The sequence below is a fragment of the Bos indicus genome, chromosome 12, assembly GCF_029378745.1.
Source record: "Bos indicus isolate NIAB-ARS_2022 breed Sahiwal x Tharparkar chromosome 12, NIAB-ARS_B.indTharparkar_mat_pri_1.0, whole genome shotgun sequence".
Classification (NCBI taxonomy): domain Eukaryota; kingdom Metazoa; phylum Chordata; class Mammalia; order Artiodactyla; family Bovidae; genus Bos; species Bos indicus.
This window is the reverse complement of record NC_091771.1, coordinates 80,643,841-80,671,373: the sequence shown is the minus strand read 5'-3', so window position 1 is coordinate 80,671,373 and position 27,533 is coordinate 80,643,841. Positions and strand designations below refer to the sequence as shown.

Genomic DNA, 27,533 nt, shown 5'->3' with positions numbered 1-27,533 from the left:
AGCAACAGAGGAGGGGGAACCATTAGGCTGTAATAAGCCATGAGAGAGTTGCTGGTGCCCTGGACCAGGGTGGTAGCGGTGGAGGTGGGAGAAGATTCTAGATACACAGTGCTTCTAAGTTAACGGGCTTCCCGATAGATTTGCTGAGTATTAAAAGAGAAAGATCACTCCAAGGTTTTTGACTTGAGTGATAACTGATTAAATGGAGTCATTGTTAACTTCCAGAAGAGTTATGTTTGGGGAAGCATGTTTGGGGAAGGGCATGTTTGGGGAAGCGCAAGAAGATGAGCAACTCAGCTTTATCACAGGTTAAGTTTAAGGGATTCAATTAGACTGAAAATGCTACAGCTAATGGAACCTCTTACCTTTTTCTTTTAAAATCGAAAACCAGATTGACTAATGAAAAGTGTACGTGATTAAATTAAGAACACTTGCATTCTTGACTCTACAATGGATCAGTGAGACTTGTGTAGTTTTGGTCAAAAAGGCAAAGTCAGCAGTGGCTCAGATGAGCATATTCTCTATGAAATAAAATGATCAGATTTGTAGAATTACACAGTGTCAATTTCACTGAAGCCATGTGACATTATTCTAGAATCTTGCCAAAAATCATCAAACACCCTGCTTCAGGAACTCTCTGCTAATAGATAAATGATGTGCTGAAGCTTCCAATGAGTATGGTTTGATGGACAGTTAAGGAAAAATACACCCTACATTTCGCCAAACTCTATAGGGTTAGATTTATATTCCCCTGAGATGGCCATTGTTACGATCATCAGTAACATCATTGTGAGTTCAAAGTAGTTTTGGTGGTTTGCCAAAATATTTCCTGTTCCAGCACTAAAAATTTCTCATATTTCTTTGCCTAGAAAAACAGGTTTTAGACTGATAGTCCTTTCTAGTATGTGACTTTCTATGGGTGTGGCTGAGTTTAGAAATATGTATGTGTGAGTATGTGTCTGTTATGCTTAGGATTTTACCTATGTGTTAACGTTTTTCAGCAATAACACTCCTTTGGCAAGTTTTTAAGAGCATTGAAATGAGATAAAGTATACCTATTTTTAAGAGCTATACTTTTTTTTATTCTTCAGAAATAATTCAGTGATTCATATTGTTAAATCATAATGATTTAGTCATGAAATCCAAACCCTATATTTAAAAAGTAACAATCTCATGTTTAAAACATCTCCTTTGAACATTTCCAAGAATCTTAAGTCTTTATGGGATGTTAAATTCTTAATTTTACCTTGTTATTTTAGATCTACGGTTAGACCTCATTCTTTCAGCTTAGAGTATGTGTAGAGTATGAATTCCTGTGGTTCAGCATGCCAGTAATTCAGGGCAAGGTTAGTAGAGTGGGATCTTTGTGAGGAAAAAAGAGCTGTTTTATAGGGAGCCTTTTTGAACTTTGCCTTATTTTGTTTTCCTGAATTACCCAAATCTGCCTCAGGTATTTGTAGGAAACTCTAACATGTTTAAACAAAAATTTTTTAATAGTACATTTTTTCAGACTGACATTTCCCTGGATGCCAGCCATTTCTGAGAACAGTGCCCATGGAACAGAAGCTACTATTCGTCAATGTAATAATCGAGATAAAGTATGCTTGTAAGAGAGGTCTTCCATGATGGCTCAGTGGTAAAGAATCCGCCTGCAATGCAGAAGCTGCAGGAGACGCAGGTTCAATCCCTGGCTTGGGCAGGTACCCTTGAGGAGGGCATGGCAACCCACTCCAGTATTCTTTGCCTGAAAAATCCCAGGGACAGAGGAGCCTGGTGGGCTAAGAGTCACAAAGAGTTGGACATGACTGAAATGACTCAGCCATAGCACATACAAGCTTATAAGAGAAAACCCCAAAATGGGCCAGTGCAAGCAAAGTATGCATTTCTCTCTTCCTGAAGTCAGCCTCCTGTGTGGCTGGTGGGTGACCTCTGTCCCTTGAAGTCATCCTGAAGGACAGGCATATGGCAGCCCTAATCGTTTCATTACTTCGCCAGGCAAAGGGAGCCACAGAGGGAGGCTCTGTGGGAGGACAGGGAAAAACTGTGTTTCTACTACCCTGCCTTGCCCTGTAGAAGGAAATGGCACCCCACTCTAGTATTTTTGCCTGCGAAATCCCATGGACAGAGGAGCCTGGTGGGCTACAGTCAATGGGGTCACAAAGAGTCCGACACAACTGAGCAACTGAGCACGGCACACTCCCTCCCCCAAAGAAGATGGTGAGTAGTTTTATAGCACCGGTTCGAAGAGGGTGTGAGCAGCTTGTGGATGTTCTTCTGATGGGTGGTGGTGGGGTAAGGAGGCGTCAGCATCATCAACCCTCAAGTCCAACTGGTCTGGGGTCTACATGTTTGTGGGCAACCTACCATTATTAATCATTAACTTCTTTCACCTGGAGGGGGTTTCAGTCTCTGAAAAACAGCTCAAAGATGTTGTGTGTGTCCATTGATGGGAAAGCAGAACTTTGTCCAAGGCTGCTCTCCACTATTTGTTTCTCCCTGGTCTCACATCCTCTCCCTTCCCTAATGAACAACTGCTTGAATCTGCCCACTGGGGCTCAGGAAAGGTCATGGAGGCGGAAAGGTGGCTGTTTCCTATAATCAAAGAAACGGGAGACAAAGAAAGACTTGGAGCCCAGGAGCCCCACAGGGCCCTGCACGGTATCGATAAGCAAAGGACAAAACACCCAGCCAATTATAGCTGTCTTCTAAAAAGTAGCCATTTACGCATGTGTGTGTGTTCAGTTGCTCAGTCATGTCCAACTCTTTGTGACCCTGTGGACTGTAGCCTGCCAGGCTCCCCTGTCCATGGAATTGTCCAGGCAAGAATACTGGAGTGGATTGCCATTTCCTACTTCAGGGGGTCTTCTCAACTCAGGGATCGAACCCTCATCTCTTGCATCTCCTGCATTGGCAGGAGGATTCTTTACCACTGAGCCACCTGGGAATCCCCACTTACATTAAAGTCAAACAAATGTATTTTATATAAAAATTCTCTGTGTTAGTGATATGTTCTACTTCTCAAATGGTTATATTTGTATCATGGAACAAAGTCAGAATTTCAGATCATATCGCTGAATGACCAGAAGGTACACACCAAAACTAGAGTCACTTTTGAATTTTAGGTGGTTTTAATTTTCATCATAGATCCTCCTCATCAGTGAAAGTAAGTACAGTTTTGCTATATTTTAAGGTTTTATACTCTGGAGTTGAAACTATCTCCATCTAGTCATGGGAGACAATAATCTGAGGAATACCGAGGGCATGGAGAGGAGGCCCATCCTTGTCCTCTCCCCACCGTGAACAGAAACCCAGAAGAACCTTTGCAAATCCAAAAACACTGGAGGAATTTCCCCCTCCTCCCCCCTCCCTTTCCTTGGGGCTTTTAATTTTAAAAGCAGAATTTTGCTTTCGCAAAGTACACCAGACAGGAATTTGTTCAAATTCCTCCAAACCAAGCCAAGAAAAAAGTTTCAGAAAATTCAGACGTGCGTGGCTGAGTGGAAAGAACAGTTTTTGGAGGCAGGCATGGATGCCTGGGAACACGGCTCCAGACGGTCACTGCTGGGTGACCTCAGGCAAGCGTCGCAGCCTTGCTGAGCCACTGGCTCCTCATTTAGGAAATGAGAGAGAGAAGGATGAACCTGCCAGGGTGTCAGTAGAGAACCAAAGCCTTTGAAAAGGGCCCTGCAGGTCCCCGGGTGGTTCTCTCCACCCGTGTGATCTCTGACAGCTCCAGGGAGCCCGTCTCGTTGCTCCTCTGGCTCTATGTCCCGGAGGCTGCAGTTGCCCTCAGCGGGAGCTGCCCCAATACAGTCTAGGCTGCCGTCACTCTGCCCAGAGACTGACTGTCCTTAGGTCTAGGCTTTTATCCACAAGACGAAGTGGGAGCTAAGTGCCCAGTTGTTAGTTGGTTGCTAAGTCACGTCCAACTCTTTGTGACCCCCGTGGACTGCAGCCCACCAGGCTCCTCTGTCCATGGGATATTCCATTCAAGAATACTGCAGTGGGTTGCCATTCCCTCCTCCAGGGAAGCTTCCCAACCCAGGGATCAAACCTGTGTCTCCTGCACTGTAGGCAGATCCTTTACTGCTGAGCTGCCAGGGAAGCCCAAGCACCCAGAGACCTGTGTAATGGTGACAAGCCCTGTTCTGGCTGAGGAGTCCATGCCAGGGACATCCCAGAATCTGCTGCTCTTGCCTGCTCATTGCCCCGTGAGATTTCCAGAAAAGCAGCCAAACAGCAGCGCAGTGGTACGGAGAATGGGCTCCAAGGAACGTGTGTTCAAATCCCATCTTGGACAAAAGACTCCGCTTGCCCCACCCCAGTCTCCTCCTCTGTGCTGCTTCTGCGCTGAGCTGCGCTCAGTCATGTCTGACTCTTTGCCACCCCACGGACTGTAGCCCGCCAAGCTCCTCTGTCCGTGGAATTTCCTGGGCAAGAATACTCGAACAGATTGCCGTTTTCTCCTCCAGGAGATCTTCCCCACCCAGGGATCGAATGCGCATCTCCAGCATCTCCTGCACTGGCAGGTGGATTCTTTACTACTAGGGCCACCTGGGAAGCCCTTTCTTCCTCTGTAAATGGGCTTAAAACACTAGGGCAGCTGCTTCAGTGAGCAGAGTGATATTAGGATCTGTGAGCGCCCAGTGCTGCCGATTGAGAATAAAACTGCCTGGTGGCTCAGAGGTTAAAGCGTCTTCCTGGACTGCGGGAGACCAGGGTTCAATCCCTGGGTCAGGAAGATCCCCTGGAGAAGGAAATGGCAACCCACTCCAGTACTCTTGCCTGGAGAATCCCATGGAGGGAGGAGCCTGGTAGGCTACAGTCCATGGGGTCGCAAAGAGTCAGACACGACTGAGCGACTTCACTTTGCCTTGCTGAGGACACGTATGGGAGAAAGGTCCCCTGAGGCAGCAGAAGGAAGGGGGATGGGGGTGGGCTGGGAAGGAAGTAGAGTGATCCCTGGAGAGGGAGCTGGCAAAGGGCAGCCAGCATCTCTGACTGCCAGTGAGGGCTATGGAGCGTCCTTTCGCAAGCAAAGCTGGCCTGCTCTCCCTGCACCAGGAGCCCTGGCAGCTGCTGTGGGTGACCAGCTGGCCCCAGCCACCATCTCTTCTTAGAAATCAAGGCAGACAGTCCAGGTCTGGAGCTCTTCCAAGAAGGCAGTGGAGCTGCCTGGCCAGCTTTCAGAGTCGGCTTCTCAGCTCATTGTCTGAGGCATCCTTCCTTCCTTTGACACGCGTTTTCTCTCTGAAAACTTCCAGCAGACCCTCTCCCTGACCTGCTCTCTGCTTTGTTTCTTTCACTGGCACCTTCAGCTTCTTCGCTGCGTTTTGTCCGGATAAACTTTTCTTTATGTTCATAGGCTGAGCTGTTCTTGTGGTGTTGACCATCTTGGTGGGAGGAAAAGAAAGAAACTGTACACTTGAAAATTTGGACAAACTTTTTGAACTGCTCCACCCCGCTGATAGAATAAGATACATAATGGTGTGTTAGTCCTATTCATGCAGCCCTTAAACTCAAGCTTTTGGGGAAAAGGAAGCAAGAGACATTGAGAATCTGTCATGCAAATAAGGTCAGGCTCTTGATGGTCTCTTGTCTCTTTTTAAAAGGAGAGAGATCCAAGACTCTGAGGTCAAAACAGAAGGATTAAAAGGCTGGCAAACTTAAATGGGCCAAAGGAAAGAGCCTTTTACTCAAGTAGCTATGTGGATGGTGCCCCCTTTAAGCGTCAGCAGTTACTGCTGGCAATGTGATATACGTCTGTCAAAGTAATAGCAGGTTTATTCAAGTTGAAGAAAATTATAAAACGCAGCTAATATAGTGGGTACTTATTCCTGATTCCTAAGTTAGCACCATTGATGAGAAGTCAAAGAGTGGTGGTGTCAATCAAATAAGAGATTTGAGTAAGACATTCAGTTCTACTTCCTCATCTCTCAAAAAGAGGCAACTCCTGCCCTATCTTCTTATTCCTAATCTGCAGAATTGTTGAGTGAACCTGTTATGGAGGTTCATGAAAACCCTCTGTCAAGAGTATAATTTTTGAGGTACATCAGCTAATGACAATTATTATATTATAAATTAAATTATATAAATATAATCATAAATATAATAAATATGGGGCCTCTCTGGTGGCTCAGACAGTAAAGAATCTGCCTGCAGTGCAGGAGACCCGGGTTTGATCCTTGGGTTGGGAACATCCCTTGGAGAAGGACACGGCAACCCACTCCAGTATTATTGCCTGGAGAATTCCATGGACAGAGGAGCCTGGCGGGCTACAGTCCTTGGAGTCTCAAAGAGTCGGACACAACTCAGCAACTAACACCTTCACTTTTTCACTTTCACTTTCAATAATAACTATATTATCAAGTAATTATAATCTTTCTTATTATTGATGAGGAAGAATGAGTAGGAGTATATACCTGCTGAATAATAATTAAACAAAAGATTAGTAAAGCTCTGAATAATCACTCCATATTCCAGACATATTTCTATGTACATTGGAGGCTAGGTGGTATTTCCAGGACTGATTTTCTTGTCGTTCTCCTGACCAGGGGTGAAAAAGTGAGCATCACGCCATCTGCCACACTGCAAATGCCTGATTGCTCTTATGTCAGTGAGTCCAGTACTTGCTCGAAAGGTCAGCTCTCTGGCCAGAGGAGCTCTGGCCCGTGCGGCAGTCTGGCCAGCGTGGAGAGCCACTTCATTCCAGGCATGAGCTGCCTGGATCACAGCTGCCCAGAGCTCCTTGGCTTTGGTTAAGTTTGTTGTGCTGTTATATAATGGATACTGGGACCATATCCCATGAAGAACTGTTTTGTTTTGTTTTTTCCTTCCTCCTTCTCCACTGTCCTGTTGTCCCTCTGTGGTCTGTGTTGAATGGTGCCTTAGAGTGTGTTGTTAAAATCAAGCAGAAGAACAGGCAGCAATTAAGGTGTAAGGAGGAAAAGGTGTTAACAGGGGAGACACACAGATGGTGCAGAAATATTCTGACATGGCGTGGGACCATCTTTTCACCCCTACACTGTTACTAGTGCAGAAGCCAAATTGTGACCAAGCAGGCTATATGTGGGCTTTCCTGGTGGCTCAGACAGTAAAGAATCCGCCTGCCGTGCAGGAGACCTGGGTTCGATCCCTGGGTCAGGAAGATCCGCAGGAGAAAGGAATGGCTACCCACTCCAGTATTGTTGCCTGGAGAATTCCATGGACAGAGGAGCCTGGTGGGCCTGGAGGTGACTTAGGATTTTCACTTCCACTTAGGATTTTCCCGGTGGCTCAGATGGTTAAGTGTTTGCCTGAAATGTAGGTGACCTGGGTTTGATCCCTGAGTCAGGAAGATCCCCTGGAGAATAAAATAGCAACTCAGTCCAGTTTTCTTGCTGGAAAATCCTATGGACAGAGAACCCTGGCGGGCGGCAGTCCATGGGGTCACAAAGAATTGGACATGACTGAGTGACTAACAGGCTACATGTCAACAGAGAATCATGCCTTTGCGCATTAATTTAGAATTCTCATTTTAACCAGACATGCTCATTTGTCCATGCTATTTCTGACCCATACCTTAAACCAATAAGAAGTTATTTAATGGCTTCTGGTTTCTGCTTTAACATGTGAAGAGCTTAGCAGTTATCAATCCTGCTCTCATAAGAAGAGAAAAGCTAAACAAACTGAACACCAGCAATTCTGAAAGTCAGCTGGGCTCTTAGATCTATCAGAGAGTTGAGTTTGCAGGGCACATTCATGCCTTGCAATCTGGAGAGACAGCAAATATGGAGAATCATTGCTTCCCAGGGGCAGAAGCCATGGTGCCAGAGATACTTAAACTAAAATCGAGTAATTGCTGGAGGCTGAACATGGACTAGATTAGGAGTTGAAAAATCCCCCCATTTTATGGGGACCCAAGGCTTTTGTGAGTTTTACCTGCAGAAGACATACCTGGTTCTTAAGGTGATGATCAGAGAAAAATTCCCATATAGTTCCTGCAGGGCAGAGGAACAGTGACCATTTTGAAATAAGCCCACAGCCCTCTGTTCTTCATGAGAAAGTCATGTCCTAGAGGACATCTGCTTCCTCAGAGCCTCATCTGTCCTCAGAGGAGGGCAGGCAGATGACCAGAGCCCCCTTCAGCCTCTCTGTATCACACAAACCAAGAACAAAAAGGCTAAGAAATTCTTCTGAAGGTCAGAACCCCTGAGATTTAATCATAAGATTATAGGACGTTTTCCCTCGCCAACACTGTATCATCACAGTAACAGGGGTCAAAATAATATTAATAACTGGGTTACAACCTAGCTGCAAGACACAGAGTCAGTTTAGAAGAAATTTAGGGGGAAATCTAAAGACAGCAGGAGAGACAGAAACCAAGACACTAAAGGAAATTGAAGGCTTTGACAGAGCACAGCCTAAATTCTTGCCAGGTTATCGTAAAGCCTGATACTAAAGGCCTACCTACTTCAGTTACTATCACCTACACCACAGATTGGTTCGAAACTGGGAAAGCAGGACATCAAGGCAGTCTATTTTCACCCTGCTTAAGTCTTTCATTGTAAGTTATAGAAACTTTATGTTTATCATAACACAAATAACTATTTTTAGTGAAAATCGTATGTTATTTATATTTATCACATGTATTGTAAATTATATTTGGTCAATATCACTCAGATATCTTTCTTCCATCCCACTTAGACCTGAATCAGATTTTAATATGCCGCTGAAAAAAAAAAGAAAGTCGAATGATTTCATCCCAGTCTTGGTTGATCTTTTGTACCTGTGTTTATTTACTAGTTCGGTTTTATTCAGAAATAAAACAGGGAGTTCCCTGGTGGTCTAGTGGTTAGGATTCAGCACTTTGACTGCTGTGTGGTGGTTGTTCAGATGCTAAGTTGTGTCCGACTGCAGCTCCATGGACTACAGCGCGCCAGGCTCTTCTGTCCTCCACTGTATCCCAGAGTTTGCTCACATTCGTGTCAGTTGAGTCGGCGATGCCATCTGCCTCATCCTCTGCCACTGCCTTCTCCTCCTGCCTTCAGTCTTTCCCAGCATCAGGGTCTTTTCCAGTAGGTCAGCTCTTCACAACAAGTGGCCAAAGTGTTGGAGCTTCAGCATCAGTCCTTCCAATGAATACTCACTGCTATGGCTCAGGTTCAGTCTCTGGTTGGAGAGCTGAGATTTTGCAAGCTCCGTGGCATGGCCAAAAAATAAAGATAAAACAAATAATATTTTTTAAATTAAAAAAAAAGAAAAAAATTCTAACTATTGTGGCTCTTCTGAGGTAGACGGACCAACCTTACCTTAAAGTTAATTCTTATTTCCCTTGCTTATGCATGATAATGCAGAAATGTGAACAATAAGTGCCCCCAAATGCGAAGACAAGAAAGCCTCAGTACTTCCTCCAAATACTTGGTTCTAACTTTGGACTGTTGTGAAATTCTAATGTCATAACTGTCAACTCCCTAAGAATTACATGAAGTCTTGCCCTTTTGGCCTTGATTTCTTTTGAATGTACTTTCCAATAGATCTTTCAAAAGTGGGTGATGAAGCTCAAACACTCTGGAAGAAACCACATTTCTCGCATGATATGTTTTGCTTGCTTTTGGAGAAAATTGCAAAAGCTACTAAGTAACATTTATTCTGTGTGTTAGTGGTGACCCACAGACATCTTCACTGGCAGAGCCTGAGGCCCAGGAAGGTGACACAGGTTAGAAGAGCGGACGATTTGAATGCTAAGGAAGGTCGCTGCATGCTCACTGTGGCTCAGCACACTTTTCTTCTGTTTTTTAATCAACTAATGGAAAATAAATTTCCCCCGAGCTCTTTTGATCTAAAATCTCTGCTCTTCAAAGGCAGGGGCGTGACAGTCATGACCTCTGCTCTGCGGCTCTAAGCTCAAGCCTCCGTGGAAATTGCCCAGCTCCAGAGGTGGGGAGTGTTTTAGTTGGCCTGTGGGCTCAGCATCCTTGGGACTGCTCTCCTAACGCCTCAACTTTCCTGCCCGTGTCAGCTTCAGTCTTGTCAACACTTCTTTTCCATTTGTGAATCCTGTAGTTAAAGCTTTCAACTCCCCTTTTCTAGAAGTATTCTATATTTAGCACTTGGGCGTTTAGAAATTCTCTCTCTGAAGAAATACATTTCAAGTACGAATCTTTATGACTTATAACAAAGTTTAACTTAGAAAATACATGTAAATATACAGATGCTTTTTTTTTTTTTTCTATATGGCCTTTTGATCTCATCTCAAAGCTTCAGTGCTGCGAATGGTGAGGTAACTGATAAAGTGGTTTTACTGGTGAGGCAAGGTGGTACCAAATGAGTACTTTTTTTCTTTTAATCCTTGTTACTTCTCATTTGCCCCCGTTTGCTGCTACACTTTTCTGCTGTTCTGGGTGCTTTGGAATTCGCTGATGCTCTGATTCTTCTTCCTGCACACACAGACCCAGAGAGGCTGTCAGAAGTCAGCCAACGTTAGTGACCTCTGTCTTAGTTTGGACATTTGGTTGTATGCGCCTTCTAGTTTTCAATTTCTGGGTGATGAGCCCACGTATGGGTGGATATTGGTTATATGTCCTTTAATAATTTAATTCATTGATAGCAGTGGAATTTGTTGAGGTGAAAATGTTTCTCTATGTTGTATTTGTCTATCTTTCGGTTTTATAGATGGGGAAACCAGGGTACAGGTAGCAGGAGACAGAATTAATTGCCTCACAAACATGCAAGTCCCTGTTCCAGAACGACGGGGTTAATTCCAGTTCCCCTACTTATTCTCTGTGCCTTAGACAGATTCCGTATACTTGATGTGCTTTCTCTCTCCCATTTTCAAAAGAGGGACATAATGACACACACTCATAATGCCATGAAGGTTAAATACTGACTTTCCTCTTAATCATACCTCCAAAAATCTGCCCACATATTGTTCCCTTGCCCTTCTTTGCATTGTTAGGAGTATTTTCAATGAGAGAATTCTCCCTGAAAATACAAAGCCCTATTTAGTGATTTACTACCTTATGTTTTGGTGTTCAGTAAACACCATGGAAACCAAAGATGGGCTCCATTACATGAATTTTTGGTTACTTTAGTTTGTCCTATGAGAACGTGATTTCAAATGAAACCCAGTTCTCCAATTTACTTCATTTCAGTTAAAACTATAGCACCTAAAAGTGTTAAACCCCAAGTGTATATGGTACACGTCCTTTCTTTATTATATCTTTACTTGACTTGAATGCTAGTTTTATTTTCCACATTGTTACAGCAAATGCTATAGCCTAAAATTATTTTATTGCTAAAAATATTTAAATTGCCCTGGCTTGAACTCAGAAACAACTTTATCAAAATCCCAAGAATAACACTATTGGTACTACGTATAAAATAGATAACTAATTAGAACCTTAGTTTTCTGAATGTTGAGTTTTAAGCCAACTTTTTCATTCTCCTCTTTCACTTTCATCAAGAGGCTCTTTAGTTCTTCTTCACTTTCTGCCATAAGGGTGGTGTCATCTGCATATCTGAGGTTATTGATATTTCTCCCGGCAATCTTGATTCCAGCTTGTGCTTCCTCCAGCCCAGTGTTTCTCATGATGTACTCTGCATATAAGTTAAATAAGCAGAGTGACATTATACAGCCTTTACATACTCCTTTTCCTATTTGGAACCTGTCTGTTGTTCCATGTCCAGTTCCAACTGTTGCTTCCTGACCTGCATACAAATTTCTCAAGAGGCAGATCAGGTGGTCTGGTATGCCCGTCTCTTTCAGAATTTTCCACAGTTCATTGTGATCTGCACAGTCAAAGGCTTTGGCATAGTTAATAAAGCAGAAATAGATGTTTTTCTGGAACTCTCTTGCTTTTTCCATGATCCATCAGATATTGGAAATTTGATCTCTGGTTCCTCTGCCTTTTCTAAAACCAACTTGAACATCTGAAAGTTCACAGTTCACATATTTCTGAAACCTGGCTTGGAGAATGTTAAGCATTATTTTACTAGCGTGTGAGATGAGTGCAATTGTGTGGTAGTTTATGGCACCCCACTCCAGTACTCTTGCCTGGAGAATCCCATGGACGGAGGAGCCTGGAGGGCTGCAGTCCACCGGGTCGCTGAGGGTCCGACGTGACTGAGCGACTTCAATTTCACTTTTCACTTTCATGCATTGGAGAAGGAAATGGCAAACCACTCCAGTGTTCTTGCCTGGAGAATCCCAGGGACGGGAGAGCCTGGTGGGCTGCTGTCTATGGGGTCACACAGAGTCGGAAACGATTGAAGCGGCTTAGCAGCAGCAGCAGCTGTTTTTCTGGAGAAGGCAATGGCAACCCACTCCAGTACTCTTGTCTGGAAAATCCCATAGAGGGAGGAGCCTGGTGGGCTGCAGTCCATGGGTCACTAAGAGTCGGACACGACTGAGCGACTTCACTTTTCACTTTAAGAATTCTTTGGCATTGCCTTTCTTTGGGATTGGAATGAAAATTGACCTTTTCCAGTCCTGTGGCCACTGCTGAGTTCTCCAAATTTGCTGGCATATTGAGTGCAGCACTTTCACAGCATCATCTTTCAGGATTTGAAATAGCTCAACTGGAATTCCATCACTTCCACTAGCTTTGTGGCATCCAGTCCCATCACTTCATGGCAGATAGATGGGGAAACAGTGGAAACAGTGTCAGACTTTATTTTTCTGGGCTTCAAAATCACTGCAGATGGTGATTGCAGCCATGAAATTAAAAGATGCTAACTCCTTGGAAGGAAAGTTATGACCAACCTAGACAGCATATTAAAAAGCAGAGACATTACTTTGCCAACAAAGGTCCGTCTAGTCAAGGCTATGGTTTTTCCAGTAGTCATGTATGGATGTGAGAGTTGGACTATAAAGAAAGCTGAGTGCTGAAGAATTGAGGCTTTTGAACTGTGGTGTTGGAGGAGACTCTTGAGAGTCCCTTGGACTACAAGGAGATCCACCAGTCCATCCTAAAGGAAATCAGTCCTGGGTGTTCATTGGAAGGACTGATGTTGAAGCTGAAACTCCAATACTTTGGCCACCTGATGCAAAGAGCTGACTCATTGGAAAAGACCCTGATGCTGGGAAAGATTGAGGGCAGGAGGAGAAGGGGATGACAGAGGATGAGATGGCTGGATGGCATCACTGACTCGATGGATGTGAGTCTGAGTAAACTCCAGGAGTTGGTGATGGACAGGGAGGCCTGGCATGCTGCGGTTCATGGGGTCACAAAGAGTCGGACATGACTGAGCGACTGAACTAAACTGAATGAGAACCTACTGTGTAGCACAGGGAACTCTATTTAAGACTCTATGGTGACCTACCTGGGAAGGAAATCCAAATAGAAAGAGGAGATATATGTATAGGAATAGCTGATTCACTTTGCTGAACAGTAGAAACTGTTAATAACACAACATTGTAAAGCAGTGTTACTTCAAGTAAAAAGAGAAATCCCGAGGAACAAGAACAATAAACGTTGCATGTGATTTGAGTCCCTTTAGAAGTGCTTTTATCATTGAGAAAATGATCATGGATAAATATTGTTTTTCTGAAAAATGTCTTCTCATTTCAAAAGTCCACCCCAACTCAGCCTGCCTCCCCCTCACTCTGTCTGGGCAGGAACCAGCATCTTCACTGTGTACGAGGCCGCTTCCCAGGAAGGCTGGGTGTTCCTCATGTACCGAGCCATCGACAGCTTTCCCCGCTGGCGTTCCTACTTCTACTTCATCACCCTGATCTTCTTCCTGGCCTGGCTTGTTAAGGTACTCGTGCAGTTCCTCCTCATCAGGTCTATGTTTTCTGGCAGTTTCTGCAGATCTTTTGGTTTTGATGGTCTTCCCTCCCTCTTGCCCAGCCTTTGGTAAGTGTGGTCTCTCGTTTTCTTGCAGAACGTGTTCATCGCTGTCATTATAGAAACATTTGCAGAAATCAGGGTGCAGTTTCAACAGATGTGGGGGTCGAGAAGCAGCACTACTTCCACGGCCACCACGCAGGTACCTACTGGGGGTGATGGCGTCACCCGCAGACGATGACGTCATTCTCTCGAACTGGGCGTGTCCCTCTGCACCACCCTTGGGAACTGATGGAACTTGAGAAACGCCCCTTATCATGGGCTTTGGCGGCCAGACTCACTGAGGGAGCTGCTTAAACTTACAGATGCAAAGGCCCACACCCAGAAGAACCAAATCAGACCCTGGGGGTGATGGCACCTATTTTTTTTTAACAGTTCCAGGGGTACGTTTGACACACAACCAGGCTTATCATCACATTTATTAGGTACTTTTGATTTGATTCTGCCTTCACATGTCCTCAAAGGGCTTGAAGATAAAATATAGCAACTAGACGGATTTCCCTGGTGATCCAGTGGCTAGGATTTAATACTCCCAATGCAGGGGGTCCAGGTTTATTCCCTGGTCAGAGAACTAGAACATGTTGCATCTAAGAATTTGCATGCTGCAACTAAGACTTGGCCCAGCCAAAGAAAAAAATCTAAGTGTGGCAACTGTAGAATTTCCCATTTTTATAAATACCCATATATTTGCAAACCAATATAATGGCCCATATGTAAATGATTAGAATTGTTCACTAGAAAATTTATTTCATTCAGAACAAAGTAATCATAAAAGAATAAATTATGAAAAAGACCCCTCAATTCCAAATTCTTTCCTGTGAATTTTGAGGAATTACTGAATGTTCAGAAGGTTTCCCCTATGCTTCTAAGAAATTGGAAGTGACCATACTATACAAAAATAGCATGGCATTTATTACATAAAAGGGTAATTCAGATAAAATTCTTTGTTTTTATTTTTTGGCTTTGTTTTGCGTATTTGTTTATTTGATTAGAAAGGAAGAATAGATTTATAAATATCTTTTTCTGGTATTCAGTTCAGTTCAGTTTAGTCGCTCAGTCATGTCCGACTCTTTGCAACCCCATGAGTTGTAGCATGCCAGGCCTCCCTGTCCATCACCAACTCCCAGAGTTCACTCAAACTCACGTCCATGGAGTTGGTGATGCCATCCAGCCATCTCATCCTCTGCTGTCCCCTTTTCCTCCTGCCCCCAACCCCTCCCAGCATCAGAGACTTTTCCAATGAGTCAACTCTTCGCATGAGGTGGCCAAAGTACTGGAGTTTCAGCTTGAGCATCAGTCCTTCCAAAGAACACCCAGGACTCATCTCCTTTAGAATGGACTGGTTGGATCTCTTTGCAGTACAAGGGACTCTCAAGAGTCTTCTCCAACACCACAGTTCAAAAGCATCAATTCTTCAGTGCTCAGCTTTCTTTACAGTCTAACTCTCACTTCCATACGTGACTACTGCAAAAACCATAGCCTTGACTAGACGGACCTTTGTTGGCAAAGTAATGTCTCTGCTTTTCAATATGCTATCTAGGTTGGTCATAACTTTCCTTCCAAGGAGTAAGCGTCTTTTAATTTCATGGCTGCAGTCACCATCTGTAGTGGTTTTGGAGCCCAGAAAAATAAAGTCTGACACTGTTTCCACTGTTTCCCCATCTATTTGCCATGAAGTGAGGGGACCAGATGTCATGATCTTAGTTTTCTGAATGTTGAGCTTTAAGCCAACTTTTTCACTCTCCTCCTTCACTTTCATCAAGAGGCTTTTTTTGAATCTTTATAAAAAAGAAAGATAATAAAAATTCCTAAATTGAGAATGAAATGCTTTTATGCCTCATAACTATTAACGTTAAATTTGAAGATAAATTTAAGTTTGTGAATATATATACATGTCTACTAAGACAAAGATTTCTGTTAAGGATTCAAGGTAAAAATTTTACTTTGAAAATCTCCAAATTGAACTTTTAATAATTATATAATTATTACTTTAAATAATATTTTATTTTTAAAAACAATTACATTTATGACTATGTATTAACTTTTTAAAGAAGAGAATTCAGGATAGTGGCTCACTGGGGTAGAGATGGGGAAGAAGAGGAATAAAATTAAGGAGAAGTGCAAAGGTAACAAAAATAATAATTATATTTAACAGCTAACAGCAAAAATCTATTAAACATGCTCATCTTTGGAAAAGCCTTATGCAGCATCTTCGTAATGTTGTGAAAGTTCGAATAGTCTAACCAGTTCCTTATAGATGAAATAGTATTAATATTTTCAGTTTTATCAAACTGCTATTCAACTTCCATGAAAGATTTTTTTAGGTGTCATCTAGGTTATATCACAGATGGCATGTAGGAAAACCTACAGTGAGTTCACCACATATTTCTGCTCTCATTTTTTCAAATGAACTCTGAGAAATTATACAGTACCAAGTGCATTGTTGGCTTGTCTTTTAAGTAGAGTGACACCCTCGTGAAGGTGTGTTTTCCAGAATAGACATTGAGAATGAAGTGTAATATACAGCTATGAACTCCACACAGAATCCACATTTGATATTCCCGAGAGAGGACCTAAAACGTCCTTCAAACCACATAATGCTCATTAAGTAACTCTTACTTGTCAAACCGCAGCTGGAAAAGTGGTGTTTGGAAATGCCACCAAATCAGCCAGTAATTTTCCCAGGAAGTGAAATGTGGAGAGGCTGTGAACACAGTTGTACAAAATTGCTTGGATGCAAAATTGCCCTTAATCAGGAGGAATAAGCCAGTAATTCAGAGGTAATGCGTCTAGGTATTCGACAGAGGTAATCACACAGAGAATTGTGAAAAACCTTCATTAAGAAAAACGCTGTGGCTGAGGACCCGGTTGCTAGGCAACCGAAAGCTCCTGCAGCAGCCTCTCTGGTAAACCACCACTTGGGGTGCCTGGCAACAGGCCGCAGGCTCCGCCCAGCCTCTCCCCAGCCCCTCAGCAAGTGATCCAGATGCTTTTTTGTGTGTGGAAGGGAGAGATGTCCTCTGCCATGATTCTGTTACATTTGTAAAATCTGACACAACTTTGTGCCTAAGGACCTCTCGTTAGCTGGTTTAAAACACTGAATAGGAAGTTTCTAATTCTAATAAAGCAGATGGGCTTTCAGGAAATAAAATGCAAATGGTTGTGTATGTGAAGCACACAGCCTTTCTGAAATGAAGCCAGTTCTCACCTTCCTCTAGTATGTAGGTCGTCTGCAGTTGTTCTCTATAAGGCATCCTCATAGAAAGCCGAAGAGGGTTTGGTGGACTCAGTGATGCTTCTAAGTCCCTGGACTTTCCCAGGTCTGTGTTTGTAGAAAGGGAAATTATACACATTAATAGGATAAAGTAGGGGCTTTCCAACATCTTAGGAGGTTCGATAGGAATTGGCTCTGATACAGGCTGTTCAGAGGCAAACGAGAATCAGAGATGAGAATGTTTTCTTTAAAATAGCAAAGCAACTTCCCTCCAAGTCACAGCACAGAAACAAATTACAGAAAAATTAATGCCAAAGGTCTTGTGGAGACCATAATAGAGCAGGACGCAGGAAAACATAGGGAAAATGATGTGGAAATTTTCGGATTAGTAATCAGTAGTTTGCCTGAACTCCAATGGGGAGGGTGTCTCTGGTGCCTGTAGTTATTAGACACGGGTCACTGTTGCTATTTGCTCAGTTATGTGTTGGGTTAAAGTGCTAGAGAGTCATACATCAGGATGCCATCGTCCCCTGTGTCAGCCCACAGAGGCGGGTCTGACGCCATGCTACAGGTCCGTAGCGGGTATTGGCCCAGAATTGGATGTTGGGATGGGCTGATGTGCTAGTGGACTGTGGACAAATCCCCAGTCTAGAGTTGCATGCCCATCCTTAGACACTTCACCTTGGATATCTGTGGCCAGTCGCAGGGTCCTCTGATCTAGGCTGGTTCATGATAGGGATGAGCTTAGAACTGAAAGAACGACCAAACTGTAGGGCCCCGAAAGGCTATGTTTTATGAGATGAGAGACACAAGACAGCCTCTGCCCATCAAAACGCACCCAACTTGTATATACGAAGCATGGCCCAGTAAGGGCGTATTGGAAAAGTAAAGTTGCTCAGTCATGTCTGACTCTTTGTAACCCCGTGGACTGTAGCATACCAGTCTCCTCTGTGCATGGGATTTTCCTGGCAAGGGTACTGGAGTGGGTTGCCATTTCCTTCTCCAGAGGATCTTACCGACCCAGCGATCAAACTCGGGTTTCCCATATTGCAGGCAGACGCTTTACCGTCTGAGCCACCAGGGAAGCCCCAAGGTCACGTAAATAAATCTTCTGATTGTCTAAAGACAGCAATCATTCCTGGGTCTGTCACTGTCTCTGACTTGCTGGTTCATGTCTTCTGAAGAAGATGGAAGACTGATAAGGGTGGAGTTGATTCAAGGACACAGGGCTTCTTCCTCCTTTGTAGGTCCGTGAGCATTCTCAGAATACGGGTTCCTCCAATACCTGAACAACTTCTGTGTAAATATGTAGCTCAGATTAAAAGGCTGAAAGGCATAGATGAAAAGGCATGTGATTAAGAATGAAAAGAACTTCTCCTCTATAAAAAGACTGTGTACCACATTATGTTCCAAGACAACACTTTAGTAAAAATGTGTTTACTGCATTCTAAGACCATTGGTTTCCACATGAATATACATCATTAAAATATGTGAGAAAGCAATTTAGTGAAAGCAGTTTCTGGGAAGGGCTATTGTAGGAGGTACAATAGTGAGCTCCTTCTAATAAGAAACTATAGTAATGGAATAATACATTCATCACAGGAAGCCGTAAATGAGAATTGTGTTTTGTAACCCTGAGTCATGGAATATATTATTTAATAACAAAATCAAGTCAAGTATCTACCCTCATTATTTTGTGTGATAATGACTATTCCCCCCCCTTTTTTTTAAATGATTGATTTTGAAAGAACCCAAAGAGCCTGTGAATTTCAAAATAAATTTTGAATTTTCTTTTCATTAACAAATGTGTATATATGTCTTGGGTTTGGAATTTTAATTCCGTTGCTAGTGATTGTTCCTGTTACCAAGATTCATTCTCTTCCACCTACCATTAAGTAATCTGTTATTGTTGTTGCTGATGATGATATTCTGCCTAAACTAGAACACTCCTCAAAGCAAATTTCTTAGCTAAATCAAGTGATGCTTTATAAGACCCTAGCAAACAGTTGCAAACAGATAAGCATGAGATGATTCTCAAGACTGAAGTCTCCGTGGATCTCCATGTGATTGTACCAAGAGCGGAGTGCTCATTGGGAATATTCCATTAATTCATACACTGTCACAGCAAATCACAGCATGGTCTGCCCTATTGACTTTAAAGCCATCTTATTTAATTTTCATGATTATGTTGTGAAGTGGGTACCATTATTGTCTCTGCTTTGCAGATTAAAAAAGATAAGAATTGGAAAGTTAATTATTTGATCCAGTATTATGTACCTGGCAAATGGTGGAACTGGCACTCAAAACCAGCTTCCTTGGCCTTAAGGGTCTTTTTTTTTCCCCCACTCAGTTTTGCCCACTGAGATCCTACCTCCTTTTAATTTAGTCATTACAGACCCTGCTGTCAATGAACTATCTTTTTTTCTGGCATCTCTTCTCTTAAAAAACAAAAAGTTTTCTTTTTGGATGAAAGGTGGAGAAAAGGCAACTTTCATACATTATTACTAAGACTGTAAATTGGAGCATGCTTTTTACAAAACAGTTTGGCAGTATGTATCAGAAGCCTTAAAAACATATAAAGTATTTGACAAAGAGATTGCACTTCTAGTAATTTATCCTAAAAAAATTCTGGACAATGCTCAAAGATATACATTTGAGAATGTTTATGGAAGCATTTTGGTAAAAAAAAAAAACAAAAAAAAAACAGAGACAGAGAGGAAGAAGATTAACTCTAGCAATAAATTATTGATTTTAAGTTATAAAATTAGAATAAATGAACACCACTAAGTCATGATTGAACTTTATTGATATGGAAATATTCAAATAACATATTAATGCAATAGTGACTGGCAGGATCGCTTTTGTCTTTTCTCCTTAAAAGGAGACTTCGAGACATTTGACAGGTATTTTAAAAGGCTCTTATACATGTTTGCGTGTCACCCAACGTACGTATTCTGAGAATGAGCCTATTTGTGATGCCTGTGCTTGATTCTACCACTCAGCATACCTTTTAGGATTCATTCTAAAAGGAATCAAAGTCCTGTAAATGGACAGCTGAAAAAAAATCATTTGTAATTGGGACCTTGAATCAGAGAACCTTTGTGTAAAGGTGCACCTCCACTTTGTCATTTTTAAAATACATATATGAGGACTTTCATGGCAGTTCAGTGGTTAAGGCTCAGTGCTTCCACTGCAGGGGGCCTGGGTTTGATCCCTGGTGGGGGATCTACAATCCTGCCTTCCTCATATGAGGGAAAAAAAAAAAACTGGTCTACTACCTCTGTTACCAGGGGTTTGAAGTTATAAATCCTAGGTAATGGGATCTCGGCATCATCTCATATTTCCATCAATAATTACCCTAATGATCACAGGGTCAGTGTAACAGGAAGACATAAAGATGGCAAAGAAAGTGTTTACATGTGTGAAATAGTGAACTCGGACAGGAATAAAACAGTGAGTGCTTGTAGCTGTGACTTTTCTTAAAAAATAAAGAGCCACCCTATTCCACCACACTCGTACATGCACACCTAAGGAATTGAAAAGAAGATATATATTAGTGGGAAAAACTTATAAGTGGTAAATGCCTTCCAGCTTAGTGCATTATTGATAGATAACTAAATTTTGAGGTAGTGCAGTGTAAGATAGGTAACCTACACATCCAGCAACTTGGTTGTCCAGTTCAATGACTGAGAGATTTTAGTATCCTGTACAATCCTGAATTTCATCATATATGTGTTTTAAGATAAAAAAAACTTCTTCCCTTCATAAATGTGTACATAAAGTTTTTGCTGAGCAGATTAATTGTGGCCTATGTAAACTGATTTCAGAAAGACTTTTAAGTGCTTTGTCATTCTCCTACCATTAAAACAGCACTCCCCTCTTTCTCTAGGCTACACACACATTTCTTATTCATCCTGAGAATGTTTTTCTTTTGGTTCAGTGAGAACTCTCCATTAAATAAAGATAAAAATTTGCCACTTTTTGTTAAAGCATGTCGTGCTTTGGTATTCTAATTATCATTTTCTCTGAGATCTAATATATAATAATCAACATAATGGGAATAAGATACCTACTGTAAAGTCTTACAAAGAAGAATATTTGAGTAATTCTATGCAGAGCATATTCAAGGCAGAAAGGATCGGATACATAGCAAGTGCTCAATTAATGCAAGCCATTATCCTTATTATTATTATGCACTTAAGTTTGCAGTGTTAAAATGAACATTACTGGAATGACTCATGCTGTAAATATAAAAGTGTAAGAAGACAAATCTTTGATAACATAAAAATGTAAAAAGCTGGAGTCAAAGTTAGAGCTCTCAATGTTCCCTTGGAAGTGTTTCTGACTCATCTCCCTCTTTGTCTTGAAGATGTTTCATGAAGATGCTGCTGGCGGGTGGCAGCTGGTAGCCGTGGATGTCAACAAGCCCCAGGGACGCGCCCCAGCCTGCCTCCAGGTGCGGAACAATGCCATTTCTAAAACTCACCCCACAAAAGTCTTTGACTTCTTTTATACAGGGAAACCCATAGCGCTCCAAGCTCTAGATCTGCCCGAATGTGTGGGCAGTATTTTGCTCCATCCTGTATCCCCAGGACCTAGCATCTCTTTAGATACACACTAGGGATTTGGTAACTTTCCAGTGAACGAATGCACACAGGTAATAGACCAGTGGTACTGAATCAATGAGGAATTTTGTTGTCTCATTGAATCTTATAAAACTTCTCTTCTCCAAAGGCCTGAGTTATCTGGGGGGAGGGGCAGTCAAGATCATACTTGGCTTACGTGGGTGCCTTGCCGTGTTCCTGGGAAGGAACTGTGTGTAACACACAGTCTGCTGTTCTTTGCCTCTAGGCTTTCTAAGCAACGTGATGTAAGAAGGGTGGGTCGGAAAGATCTCCTGGAGAAGGGCATGGCAACCCACTCCAGTATTCTTGCTTGGAGAATTCACGGACAGAGGAGCCTGGCAGGCTACAGTCCATGGAGTCACAAAGAGTTGGACATGACTGAGCGACTAACGTGCTTTTACCCATAATATTGGGAAGGGTTTATTACCTGCTCCATGATGAGAACACACCTTCTGTCTTTCCTCTGGGTCTTTCTCCAGGTGGGGTACATTTCAAGGACTGGCAATTAAGAAGCAAAATACTGTCCTCTGAACCATTACTGTAGGCTGTACTTATATGGCAGTTTAATCATATATTTATTTGTTTCGATCCATTTACAGGATGGATCAGAAAAAGAGGAAGAGTTTATGATGAATATCAATACTATTACATACCATCCTGCACTTCTCTTTCTGTCATATATTTGATGGTGACAATGTTGCAAATAATTCAGTTTCTATTCCTCTGTACCTCAGTTGGTAAAGAATCTGCCTGCAACACAGGAGACCTGGGTTCAATCCCTGGGTCGGGAAGATCCCCTGGAGAAGGAAATGGCAACCCACTTTGGTACTCTTGCCTGGAAAATCCCATGGACAGAGGAGCCTGGCGGGCTACAGTCCATGGGGTCTCAAGAGTCAGCCACGACTTAGCTTCTAAACCACCATAACTACCTCTACTACTGCTATTACTACAGTAATAACAATAATAACAACCACTCTAGTAACAGCAGCTTCTTGCCTAAAGAGTACTTTCACTTACAAGATTCATTAATCCACCAGCTGATATTTACTGACACAAAGATAGTCCTGAACAAGACAAGCACAGCCCCTTTCTTCATGGAGCTTACAGGGTCCTATAGGGAGTGAGGAGAAAACCCAGCATTGAATTATGCTCAGTCATGTCCCACTCTTTGGGGCCCCATGGACTCTAGCCCTCCAGACTTCTCTGTCCATGGAATTTTCCAGGCAAGAATACTAAAATGGGTAGCCATGCCTTTCTCCAAGGGGTCTTCCCAACCTGGGCATCGAATTCACATCTCTCATGTCCTGTACTGACAGAGCCTTTGCGACTAGCACCAGCTGGGAAGGCACAGCATTGAACTAGCAATCCCAGGACAGATGGGTGTGCTAAAGAAGTAGCAGGGCATGCTGTGGGCCTAGGTCATTTGCAGTCCTTGCTCCTCGGACTCAGTGGATGCCGCAGTATTTAAACCAAGACCAAGGGAATGGGGCAGGTAATGACTCATGGTGAGGCCAGTACAGCCCTGTGCTGTGGAAAGATTGGCATCGCCTGCTGGCCTCCATAGACAAGGAAGTGGAGACCCAGATGGGTGCCTGAGTCCCCTGACCTCAACCAACACGGAGACACCAGGTCTCGTGCCTGGCCTTCTTGTTCCCTGTCCCATGCTCTCTCCAGCTGAGAAAAAGGTGCCAAGGAAAACATTAATTTGTAGCAGAAATAAATGATCAGCCTGCTGGGAGTGCCAAATCAGCGTCTTCTGTGCCCCAGAGGCATTGCTTAAAAGCTAGTCAGTGTGTGCTAATGGATGCCTCAAGGCTGCCGTCTGGAATCGGGAAGCCCAGCCTCTGCACTGCGAAGATTTGAGCTGGCAAGAGTTAGCGGAGGCGTGGTGGGGGTTACGGCACTGAGCAGGAAGGTCGGTGGAGGAGGGGACGGACCTCAGACTAGCCAGGCATGGGTGTGGCATCGGGGAGACAGGAGACAGCCCTGAGTGGGTGTTGTGGCACACCTGGTAAATTGTATGAATGATGATGCGTGTGACAACGTTGAGACAACAGAGAAAGAAGGCAGACACTTCGGGATGAGGCTGCCTTCAGCTCAGCATCCCACGTGGGGTCCTGAGCAGGCCCCATGTTTGGTCCAGGAGGAGCCAGTTTGAAAGAATATGGATGAAAAGCGTGATGGCCCAGGGGTCACCTGTTTGTATCAGGCATGACGAGACTGTGACCAAAGAGAAAGAGCACACTTCTACTTCTGGGTGAAAAATGAATGAATTCTTAATTCACTTACTAAAGAGAAAGAAAAATAAGTCAAGAATAAGTATTGAAGGTACAATGGTCGTGAAGTACTCACTCGGCTTTTACTAATGATTAATGTCGTCTAAAACTAGGAAACAGGAAATTTTTCATCTGAACCACCCACTCACTCACTGCCCCGCCCCCACTCCATCGTGCCTGGAATGTCTTTTTGTCTGTCTTTCCCCACTTCCCTGTGCTCTGCTGAGAGGCTCGTTGTCTGGGGTCAAGTTTTCTTTTCCTGCCTTAGGTCCTGGTTACGGGAACAAGATGGCTGGAAGTGATGGGGAATGTGAATAAGCCAAACCCCATTCCTGATTTCCTTTCATTTTTAATTTTTTTTCTCTTTTACTTTTTATTAATGTTGAATAGAAATTATTTTTACAACTGACCTTTTTTTTAAATTGAGATATGATTTGGATAGCTATAAAATTCACCAATTTAAAATGCATGATTCAGTGACCTTTAGTACATTCAAAGAGTTGTGTAACCGTATATATGTCAGTTGATTTTTGACAGGGTACCAAAACTATTCAAGAGGGGAAAAAATAGTTTTTTCAACTAATAGTATTAGGACAACTGAATATCCACATGCAGAGGAATGAATTTGGACCCCTGTCTGATACACAAAAATTAATTCAGAGTGGATCACAGATCTAAATGTAAGAATAAAACTGTAAAACTCATGACACTAACAAAAAAGTAAAAAGTAGCCCTCAAATGATGAGAGAAAATATTTGCGAATCTGTTTCTGCTTGTGCTGCGACGGTCTCCAGCACAGGACCGCTCACATACCCTCTCAGCCTGCCTCCCAGCTGCAGACGTCCTTACTTTGTTCTATGACGTAATACCCAAGACAGCATTTTTCCTATGATGTAATACTCAGGACAGCACCTTTCCTGAGGGCGAACAAACCACCCCGTTGTAGCCTCTTAGGGAATAGGTTTTGAAGGTGGAGATATTTCAACTATGCTACTTAGCGTATAACCTTGAGCGTATTTCTTTACATGGGGGGGTAATACGTCCTCCTTGGCTGGTGAAAAATTCAGTGAGTATGTATGTTCTAGTCAAGAATTGTTTGGTTGCAAGGATCAGACCATATGGTCTCAGGGAGCATTTATTGTGAGTATAACCAGGCCTGCCGGGGGACTACGCTTACATGATTTCTCATCTTTGTTTTTGTCAGTGCATTTGTCTCTGTTTTCTCACCACAAAGACTAGCTTCCTTTTTTTTTTTTTTTTTTTTATGTTTATTGCTCCAATATGGCAGATTATGACTGAGTTTAGTAACCTCCTGTTTAAGGGTTTCGAAGACTCACCTGGGGACTTCCCAGGGGATCCAGTGACTGAAACTCTGTGCTTCCAATGCAGGGGCCCAGGTTCAATCCCTGGTCAGGGAACTAGATCCAACATGCCGCAGCTTAGACCTGGTGCAGTCAAATAAATAATAAATCTTTAAAAAAAAAAAAAAAACAATAGAGACTCACCAGAAAACATCCAAAGGGGAGTCGGAAGCTGGGAGGAATTTTATCCAAACAGGGAGATTGGCCAGATGTAGGAGGTCATGGGAATTGAATGCAAGCAGCAGGTTCATTTAAGCAAAGCACAAGGCTTTCCTGGGGCTTCCTAGGTGGCTCAGTGGTAGGCGTGAGTTCGATCCCTGGGTCGGAAGCTCCCCTGGAGGAGGGCATGGCAACCCACTCTAGTATTCTTGCCTGGAGAATCCCATGGACAGAAGAGCCTGGAAGTCTGCAGTCCATAGGGTCACAAAGAGTCGGACACAACAGAAGTGACTTAGTATGCCTACGTGCATTGAGGCAATAACGTAATTCTTCTATGCGGTGTGGCCAAAACCATTTAGAAATTTTCTTTAAGGGTGTCTTTCAGTGTGAGTCTCAGAAAAGTGAAAGTTATAATGGACTCTTTGCATATCAAACAGTCACTTAGCTGTTTAAACTCAATTTTAGCATCAGCGATGGCCGCCCTGACGAGGTAACCCTCATGCACCATAAATAGAACACGGCTAAATTGGAACCTCGTTCGTAGGCGGCTGCTGTGACTAGCCATTTTTCTCCCACCTCTCAGGTGGGAGTTTTCACCTCCTGACAGTTTGACAGATGCGGCTGCACCGTTGTGAGTCTTCTTGCAACACATACCCAGTGATCTGTTATCTTGAAGAAAGTCAGTGACAAGAAAATGAAAGTATGCCTGAGCCCTAGCCTGCCCCAGCTCAGTTTCTCTCTGGTAACACCCCCTCGTGTGCCTCCTTCTATAAAGAACAGAAATGATAGGCTTTTACCATAAGTAGGTCAAATTGCAGCAAAATTGTTACTATGATGTTTTAATGCTTTTTGAGGAAATTTCCATTGAAGGTGAAGATTGGAGGAGGGGTAGATTGTATGATATGTGTATTTAGAGAGAGAAAGAGACATCCTAGACACTTTGCTTTTTCTTTTTTTGGCCTTGCCACACGGCATGCAGGATCTTAGTTCCCCAGCCAGGGATTGAACCTGTGCCCCTGGCAGTGGAAGCCCAGAGTCCTAACTACTGGATCACCAGGGAAGGCCCTTTCCGTTCAGTTCAATCACTCAATCATGTCCGATTCTTTAGGACCCCATGGACTGCAGTATGCCAGGATTTCCTGTCCATCACCAACTTCCACAGCTTACTCAAACTCATGTCCATCAAGTCAGTGATGCCATCCAACCATCTCATCCTTTGTCATCCCCTTCTCTTCCTGCCTTCAGTGTTGCCCAGCATCAGGGGCTTTTCCAATGAGTTGGCCCTTTACATCATGTGGCCAAAATATTGGAGCTTCAGCTTCAGCATCAATCCTTCCAGTGAATATTCAGGACTGATTTCCTTTAGGATGGACAGTTTTGATCCCCTTAGAAGACCCCTTAGGTGCTCCTTAAATATCTATCTTCTTAATGAACCTTCCCATGAATTGGTAGATAATTCCAAGAACTGACTGAGCCCAGGAGAATGTAGGTTCCATCTGCAAGCAGACCTCTTCCACCTTACAGTCCCATGTGGGAAGATGGAATGGTCCAGCCGCAACAGTATGGCCCAGGAGAAGCTCGGACTGTTGGCTAAATCTCCCAGAGACTCAGCTTCCTCACCTGAAAAAATGGGCGATGTCTCTCAGCAGCTTATAAGGATGAAAACTGACACACATAAAATACCTACCACGGTGTGTGGGTTGCAGCGGGTCGCTCAGTCCATAGAGATGGTTGTTGTTATCCTTAGTATATAGTTCTCCCCTAACTCTTTCACTTCAAGTGTTCTATTTAGTTCCAGGAAGTCAGCTCTCGTTATCCTTAGTATACAGTTCTCTCCTAACTCTTTCACTTCAAGTGTTCTATTTAGTTCCAGGAAGTCAGCTCTCGTTATCCTTAGTATACAGTTCTCTCCTAACTCTTTCACTTCAGGTGTTCTATTTAGTTCCAGGAAGTCAGCTCTCATGCACCCGGTAGTCCGTGACGTCACAGCCTTCCCTTCTCGCTTGCCCTGCCCTCCAGCTGTTAGAAGTGTAAATCTCAGTGTCCAGCAGACACGGGCCCAGGTGTTC

At 43.1% G+C, this 27,533-nt stretch overlaps 1 protein-coding gene across 3 annotated transcripts in view; it reads left to right on the top strand.

Moving 5' to 3' along the window:
- Positions 1-27,533, top strand: part of NALCN (sodium leak channel, non-selective) — a 314,747-nt gene that overhangs the window by 87,976 nt on the left and 199,238 nt on the right. For all 3 annotated transcript variants that reach the window (XM_070800447.1, XM_070800448.1, XM_070800446.1), the window contains 3 exons: positions 13,598-13,740; positions 13,867-13,971; positions 21,413-21,499. In XM_070800447.1, the coding sequence (XP_070656548.1) occupies positions 13,598-13,740; positions 13,867-13,971; positions 21,413-21,499 (335 nt within the window). The remainder of the gene's footprint in view (positions 1-13,597; positions 13,741-13,866; positions 13,972-21,412; positions 21,500-27,533) is intronic.